Source organism: Myotis brandtii, unplaced genomic scaffold, assembly GCF_000412655.1.
Source record: "Myotis brandtii unplaced genomic scaffold, ASM41265v1 scaffold118, whole genome shotgun sequence".
In the NCBI taxonomy this organism is placed as follows: Eukaryota; Metazoa; Chordata; class Mammalia; order Chiroptera; family Vespertilionidae; genus Myotis; species Myotis brandtii.
In genome coordinates this window covers 205,136-213,909 of record NW_005354090.1, presented here as the reverse complement: position 1 = coordinate 213,909, position 8,774 = coordinate 205,136, and the positions used below count along the sequence as shown (strand labels likewise).

The 8,774-nt window shown below is 46.8% G+C and overlaps 1 protein-coding gene across 1 annotated transcript in view; it reads left to right on the top strand.

Annotated features, from left to right (window-relative positions):
- The first annotated feature begins 2,514 nt into the window (after window positions 1-2,514).
- AHSG (alpha-2-HS-glycoprotein) overlaps window positions 2,515-8,774 on the top strand; it is an 8,157-nt gene continuing 1,897 nt past the window's right edge. Inside the window, exons 1-5 of the mRNA XM_005858423.2 lie at window positions 2,515-2,812; window positions 5,284-5,394; window positions 5,758-5,842; window positions 6,507-6,670; window positions 7,797-7,898. Coding sequence (XP_005858485.1) covers window positions 2,600-2,812; window positions 5,284-5,394; window positions 5,758-5,842; window positions 6,507-6,670; window positions 7,797-7,898 — 675 coding nt within the window. The 5' untranslated portion in view covers window positions 2,515-2,599. The remainder of the gene's footprint in view (window positions 2,813-5,283; window positions 5,395-5,757; window positions 5,843-6,506; window positions 6,671-7,796; window positions 7,899-8,774) is intronic.

Below are 8,774 nucleotides of genomic sequence, written 5' to 3'. Positions count from 1 at the left end.
AAAGAGGACAATACCTAGTGCTTTAGAAATTGTCACCTATGGATGATCCAAGAGCAAAGATTCCAAAATAAATGACCCCAGTACAATACATAAATGATCAGAAAGGATGATCAAACAGGACTTTTCTTTCTCTCCCCACCCTCAGGTTGGGATGGCAATAGAACCACCCCAAGATCAGTGTGGAAATCCCAGAGCAGAGGGGGCCGGGCCTCATCACAGGATGGGGGAGGTGAAGGGGCACACAGATAGCACAGGGAGACATCACACCATAGGGAGAAGCTCCCTGGGCTGCAGGTGGCACCAGAGCAGTGGTGGGCCATGACTGCAGGAGGTGTCTAGGCAGATGGGCTTGAAGGCAGCTTTATGACATGCCCCACGCCGTAGGAGGGCACAGCAGCAAAATGTTCCCAAGTTTAAGGAGGGAGTAGCACTTACTAGTAGGTGAGAGAAGCCCTAAAAAGGGTCCCACAGCTGACATAAGGGGACTCCTGATTGGGGTTGCATGAGGACTTTTTCTAGGGAATAGATGGGGCAAGAGGATCTGAACTCTTGGGTGGACATGCCAGGTGGGTGTGACTAAGGACAGATGCACTAAGGACAGAAGGACATGCCAAGTGGATGTGACTAAGGACAGATGACTAAGGCCTTTGCAGTCTAACTGCCCTTGGCTAGAGTCGTATTTGTATAAGTTGCCCCCTCCCCACTCAGACTTGCTTTGAACGCCAGAGGGGAGAGAAGAACGAGAGGCAAACAGTCCTTGGGACTGGGTTTCAACCCAAGTGTCTGGGAGGACAGGTTACATGGAAGCGATTAAATATTCACAAAAGAGAGCTCAGCATCAGAAACTCAATTGTGTGGTGGAAAATAAACTTATATTTTACATACGTGAGCTTATGACATGAAATATTTGCTCACTGCATATATTTTTGTGATTTTCAGATTTTTTACTAATGGCCATATTTTGTATTTTACAACATTATTTTTAAAAAAGGAAAAAGAAAAGCATTGTATCCACAAACAGTTGCTCATGAGTTAAAACCCTGCAGAAAATGGGGCAAAGGCTGATGGAAAGTCACCCCTGGCTCTGAGGATCATCTTGGCCAGAGCTGGTTTTGTGTCTGTAAGAGCCAGGATCTCCCTCTCAAAGAACACCCGGAGTCCTGATCACACCTCTGAACTTCTGTCATTGAGATTCTGAGTTAGTGTAGGAGCAGCTGGGAGTAAATGTGAAACTGGTCCTTCCTGTGCCCCATCACATTCCCCCCTTGTCTGCCTCCCTCCCCCAGCAAATCAATATTAGTGAGGTCCCCTGTAGATGACTCCCTCTTTTTCCAAAACCAAGCTTTGTTCTCTGAAGCAATAGCAAACAACAGAACAAATCCACCCACACACAATGATGACCTCTAAATGTTTGAAGAACATGTTGGTCTCTTGTTAGGCTTCCTTGCTCCAGGCTAAACCATGCCAGGTCCTCATGATATTTTCCAAACATCCTGCTATCCTTCTCACCTCCTTGGAAGTTACACCTGGGATTGTCCAGGGCCATTTAAAATGGACCCAACACTGTGGCCCTGTGCTTACGGTGGCCCAGAAAGACCTACTCTAACTCTGCTAAGGCTTCGAAGGACATTTAGGAGGCCCCTGCAGTGTCTCAGCCTGCAGTGGGGGACTCAAACCCAGAGCTTTGGCAAGTGAGTGGCTGTTAGCCCAGGGCTCCCTCTGCTGCACTTATGCACTTGTGGGGGCTTGGGCTGCAGGGTGCACAGCACTGGTGCCAATCACACCCAGCCACCCAGTAGACCCAGGTCAGGGATGTATGTGCTGTCACCTACAGGGCCCTGGCAATGAGGTCTGGAGACAAGAGGATGAGGGAGTACGGAACTCCATCTTGCTCTGCTGACCCTAGCCCTCCCCTGCTCTGCTGTGGGAATCCCCTCTTCTCCTCTTCTCCCTCTCCCTCCCTCTCCCCCATTCCCACTTTAGGCAGAAGCATTCTTTCCTTCCTGCCTCCAAGGCTCTTACCTAACATCTTGGCATCTCCCATAGCTACTCCTTCTCATTCTAGATATACCTTTGCTACATCTGTGGGCCTTGTCCTCCCTCCAGATCCCTCTAGAAGAGATAACACTCCCTAACATTAGAGGATTCCATCAAGTTGCTGCACATCCCCCTTCACAGACCCCCTCATGTGCTCAAATCACAATAGAAGGCACTCCCTCTGCTGCCAAACCCACAGCGCTCCAGGGTTGTGCCAGCCCCCCTCACCTCCATGCACACCACATCCCCTCAGCCTCCTCTCTTTGCTGCTATTCCCATGTTCCCATGCACCACCGCCCTATCCCCAGAAGCATTGATTTGGCAGATTTCTTGGGGCCAGCAATGTCCTAACCTGTTTGTTTTTCCAGGGCTGATGTTTGCAGGAATCTTCTTGGAACCACAACAGAAATCATCCCACGTCCTTATGCAATTCCTCTGGGAGGCTTCGACAGATAAATAAAGCCCTTGGCCTCTCCACTGGTCTACCTTTCCCAGAGAGCACCTGAGTTTTTTCTGAAGCCTCCAGCATCTGTCCACCTGCCAGGGTCTCTCTGGAGCAGCCATGAAGTCCCTCGTCCTGGTCTTTTGCCTTGCTCAGCTCTGGGGCTGCCACGCTGTCCCTCCTAACCTAGGTCTGGGTTATAGAGCACTGGCCTGTGATGACCCAGAATCAGAGCAAGCAGCCCTGGTGGCCATGGACTACCTCAATAAGAACCTTTTTCGGGGCTACAAGCACACCTTGAACCAGATTGACAAAGTGAAGGTGTGGTCTCGGGTAAGTGAACCTCCTGCGTATGAGCTGAAAGACCTGTTTGTGGAGCTTAACTGGGTGTCTCAGAAGATCACATCTCCCAGCAAAAATGAAACTGCAGAGGGGTAGACTCTGATTTCTTCCCCAGAGGGAGGGAGGGGGCAGGTGCAGGGCAAGAGAGGACACACCCTCTTCTGTAGTCACAGTTCTTGGCAAGGAAAGTGCTGGGGTTAGGGGAAATTTATAGGAAAAGAAAAGGGTAATTTGAAGATCAAAGGTAGAAAGTGGCTAGCTAGAAAACCCAGGGTGCAAGAGACTGAATTCTAGTTGCCAAATTATCACTGATTGAAAATCACTTATCTTTCTTTGCTTCAGTTATTTCTGGATTTGACAACTTACCTATTATATGCCAGGCCCTTTCACATATATTATCTGCTTAACTCCTCCCACCTCTTGCCCCCTAGTCCTGTGTGGTAGGTATTATCCTTGTCTTACATAAGAGGAAACCAAGGATCTGACAAATTAGGGCTTTTTTTCTTTTTCTTTTTGCCCAAGGTCATATAATTAGTAAGCACTGGTCTGGGATTCGATTCCAGATCTGTGTTCCTTCCTCTGCACAAGCTCCTCCCACATTCCACATTCCAGAGAGAAGTCTTGGCATGAAGGAGATTTACGAGATTTACGTCCTCACATGCTGGACAAGAAACCAATGCAGTCAGCGACAATAAAGGTCAAGCTAGAAAACATGTCTTGGGCATCAGTTGAAAGAACTGGAGAAGTGAGGAAAAGGCATCTGTCTCTTGACTATTTTGAAATTAAATTGTATATCTGATGAGGAATAATTCAGCAAATGTTGAGTAGAATCCTTCTGTGGGCAAGAACAGTGGGCAAGTGTCAGGCACTATATTAAGTTGAACCATATGAAATTGCCATTTTTGTATATTAAAAGCCATCAAATATTGGCTTTTTTGTTAATTCTCACTCGAGGATATTTTTCCATTGATTTTTAGGGAGAGTGGAAGAGAGAGGGAAAGAAAGAGAGATACATTGATGTGAGAGAAACACATCAATTGGTTGCCTCCTGCACGCACCCCAACCAGGGCCCAGGCCAGGGAGGAGCCTGCAACCGAGGTACGTGCCCCTGACCGGAATCAAACCCAGGACCCTTTGGTCTGCAGACTGACGCTCTATCCACTGAGCCAAACTGGCTAGGGCCAAATATTGGCTTTTTAATGGTTCAAGCCAGTACAAAGGTAAGAAAAGACATAGTGCCCACAAGAGTGTTAGAATCTAGAAAGGGAAATAAGGTAAACATCAAGATATCTGAACTGACTAACATCTGATCTCCTAATGGGACAAAATATCTAAAATCAGGATTGTCCCAGATGGATTCTAGGAGCTCTGCAACCATACTGATATACAGAGGAAACTGATCAATTCAGAGGGAATAGCAACGTGCATCTGTGAGGAAAAGGTAATGAACAGACAGTGTGGTTTTCTCTAAAGGCAGAGCTTGGGAGTCACTTTCCTTGAGAAGCCCAGAAGTGTGCGGCTCCTACTCCCTGCAGCTCTGGATGTTTTCAGGAAGTTAACTTGGGCACATCTGCACATCATAAAACACAGCTTTCTCCCGTAGAGGAGATTCTGAGGCTTCAGGTACTAGCGAGTAAGGAAGAACAGAAATAAGAGGCAAGAAGAACTGGGGTGAAATAATAAAATAAAAGGCATAGTCATACCTTCTTGATTTTGCAGGCTTTGAAGAAAGGATACAGAAACAGGTGAACTGGCAAGAACAATTCCAAGGAGTTATAGCTCTCCTATCACTGCCTCCTCCACAACTCCTGGTTTATGCTAGTGACTTACACACTACCTCCTCTGTCAGAGGGGCTCCTCTTCCCCCTCATCGCCAGCAGGGGGCAGTAGAGGGCAGCAACTTTGCATCTGGCATTTATAAGCCCAAGACAAAAGCCAAGGACTTGTGCTTTATTTTTTGGGCGGGGGGAGGAAGGAAAGTAGCTAGTGAGAGGAAAGGAAAAAAGAAGTAAAGGGAGGGATGGAGAAAAAGTAGAGACAGAAAGATATCATCCTACAGCACCTTACTTTACTGCTTCACTGAGAAAAATCCAAAGCTGACTTTTTTAAAGCACTGCTTGAAGGGCGAAATTTTAAAAATTAAATAGGTGTCAGCTTCACTTTTAGCTTCCAAACAGAGTTCAGAGTGATGGCTGTGATCCCATCACCTGTCCAAGCTCACGCCCCCTTCTTCCTGGTAAACACCCTTAAGCACCTGCCCAGCCAGTAGAGGAGGACTAGGAAGACCCATTGTGGTTTCGCCCACTGGCAGGTCAGTGCTGGGTGGAGTTGCACACAGTAGGAATGACTTCCCTCACCTCTCCAACAGGGTTGAGTTCAAGCCCAATGGCGGCTCACGCTTTGGCCTGATCAACAGGAACAGGGCAATACACTGCTCACTTCTTCATTCTGTGTCTCCACAGCGGCCCATGGGAGAGGTGTTTGAGATGGAAATAGACACGCTGGAAACCACCTGCCACGCACTGGACCCCACCCCCGTGGCCAACTGCTCTGTGCGGTCACTGGGGGAGCACGTGAGTGGCCCTCTTCGGGTGATTTTGGATGGTGGCCCAACCAGATCCACCGTGGTTCTGCATGGAGCAGGCCTCTTTATCCAGCTGCCCAGCCGGCCCTCATGGCTAGCCAGTGTACAGTTTCTAAAATTGCCATTCGAAGCCTCCTTTCCTGGGGCTAATTTTTGCAACAGTTCAACTTTCTTATTGTAGCCCTCCTTGCAACCAGAGTGTAATGTGTCAATATTACCCCCCCTCCGCCCCAGAAGGTGATTTTGTGAGGCCCACCTTTGACAGCCATGCCTGAGGGACCAAGCCCTCCCTGGGTGAGAAGTGAAAGGCCAGCCCTCCTCCCAGGCCCTCACTGTGGGTTTATTTCTCTAGGCTGTGGAAGGAGACTGTGATTTCCGTGTGCTGAAACAGGACGGCCAGTTTACCGTGTTGTTCGCAAAATGTGATTCCAGTCCAGGTAGAGATGATTCTTCTTATTTTGACCTTGTAGAGAGAGCGAGGAAGGAACCTACATTGTTATCAACTAGAGCCACTTTGTTGGTGAGGAAAAGGAGAAGCCAAACTTCCTGGGTTCTGGGTTTGTAAACCTGTTTTAGGGAGCTATTCTCCTTGGAGGTGAAAGTTGCGCCTTGATGAGCGGGGCTCCTGCAGAAATGTCAGCCTGACAGGAGCCACCTGAAGGTTTAGTAAGAAGCAGAGATTATGCTAAGCGAAATAAGCCATCAGAGTAAGACAAGGATCACATGATTTCACTCACATGTGGAATCTAATGAACAAAATAGGTCCAGAGACATAGAAGCATGAAACAGACTGTCAAATCTCAGAGGGAAGGTGGAGGTGGGCGGGTGTGGGGGGTGAGGGTGAGGACGGGAAAAGATTACCATAGCTCTTATATGCATAACCCATGGACACACTGATGAGAGTGCAGCGAAGGCCTTGTGGGGAGGTGTCAATGAGACATCTGTCATACTTTCAACGATAAAGATTTTTTTTTTTTTTAAAGAAGCAGAGAAAACGCCTAAAGCCATTTGGATCCTGTCTTAGCCCTTTCTAAATAAGCAGAGCTGGGGTGAATGCCTCGGAGAATGACAACCCTTCCTGATCCTTCTCTCTGTGCTTAGATTCGGCGGAGGACCTGCGAAAGGTGTGCCCAGACTGCCCCCCGCTGGCCCGGCTTAATAACACCAAGGTGGTGCACGCTGTAGAGGCTGCTCTGACCGCTTTCAACGCTCAAACTAATGGCTCCTATTTCCAGCTTGTAGAAGTTTCCCGGGCTCAAATTGCGGTAAGACTGAGGCCCTTTGATAAATTGAGCAGTCTGGTGGCACTTCGGCAATGCACGCGGTGAGGGGCAGAGCGGGTGCAGGGGCAGTAACCAGAAGGCAAGGAGGGGAGTGGGGAAAAGAGTCCTGGAGGGTATGAGGACCCTGCGTATCATCAGGATCTCAGTGTCTCTCTAATATAAAACAGCCAGATGCTGCCAGTCCCCAGTTTCTCAGCTCCAGTTAACCCTGTGGCTCTCGGTTCAGCGGGTGGGAGTTCCCACATTGTTCAGAAGCACCCACCGGAAATTCATGGGTCTTCATATCTTTATCATCCATCCTCATTGATACTCCTGATTGATACAAAGGCACAGGCCTACTCTCACGGATAGGTGTATAATGGTGGGATCCTAAAATGCCTTTTGAGTCACTGAAAAAAATCTAATTATACTGTGGGTAGTTTAGCATATTTGAATGCAACAGAATTCTAAACTGGTTTTCTGGATACCAGCCATGGCATATTTGGAAATCTATTAACCAGAATATGTGCTTCTCAGGGCACCCTCACCCCCAGACTCCACCAAATAACAGGGATTTTATTATTGTAAGTGTCTATATGTTCCATAAGAACTATAAAAAAGTACAAGTATCTTCCATACTTTCATTTCTACTTTTTTCATTTGATCCTGCTCTCTACAGTTGGTGGGAGAGGTAGCAATTGATTTCTTTACTGTCCCGCTCTATCTTGGAATAACCTAAACCTTGGGTCTCAAAGTGCTGCCCAGGAGGGAGCTGGGGTGGGGGGAGGCAGGTTTCTCACCCAGATCAGTGGAAGGTTGGCCACTGGGTTCCTGCTTCCTATTTGAAAACTCACTCTGCCCTGAATGATGGGCAGTGGATACCTAAACCTCTTTCAGGGGAGACCTGCCCCCAAACTCTGTATTCAATACTGGAGAACATGAAGCCACAATAACCGCCCTCTACAACCCATTGGGGCCATCTTTTCTGGCCACTCACTGTGGTCTATGTGAAAGGTGCTCCCTGGAGTGTGCACTGACAGGGCCCTTGCTACTTCCCTCCAGCCTCTCTTTCCCTGCCTTTTTCATGCAAGTCGTGTGACCTCATGAGCATTTTCATTTCTCTCATCAGTATCGTACACATACGACCTATGTGGAGTTTGCAATAGCTGCCACTGACTGTGTTGCTAAAGAGGTCACAGACCCAGCCAAATGTAACTTGCTGGCGGAAAAGGTAAGTGGGCCAGGCCCTGGGGATGGCAAAGCTGGTTGTAGAACAGAGCATCCTTAGAGCAAGCTAAGGATGCTAATCTTGGGATTGTGGAAAGGGGATCACAGTGCAAAATACCCACTCCCTATGGGGCTGGGTCATGCCAGCCTTCTTCTGAGGTGTCACCTCCTCCTTTTAAGAGCTGTCCTCACATCATTTCACCTGCTGAAGGTCCCTGGTGTTAGGAAAATGACAGAGACTGTTCCTAACTAAGCCAAATCATGCCCGATTGCTGGCACTGTGAAGTGTAGATTTTCTAGACATACCCCTGATATTAAATCTTTCAAGTCATTGGGGCCAATAAAGTCCACTTCTAGGAATTTAGCCTAAAGAGAACATCAGAGATGTTTGACAGAAATATATCTATATACACATGAAACTAATACAAAAGTAATATTGAATGTAAACAGTAATTGGAAAATAAAATTTGAGAAATACATTAATTAATTGAAATAAAATAGTTCCATAATTAATATATATCTGTAAAGATGATTTATCATAGATACATAATGACCCACAGAAGATCTGAATGTCTAACAGGGGAGTCACTGAATAAAATAATGGCACATCAGTAAATAGAAAATTATGCAGACACTAAAAATTATGTTTTCAAGGAATAATGAATGATATAAGAAAATGCTCTCATATTATAGTAAGAGAAAACACATAATACCGAATGTTATAGTTACAATGATCCCAATTTTTAAATGATATTCAATCAGTATTTTAAAATAAGAAAAATACATGGACGTTAATGGGAACTCTCCTGAGTTAGTACCATATGAGGGATTATGGGGGATTTCTCCCACTCTCAAAGCATTTTTGTATTTTTCACATTCT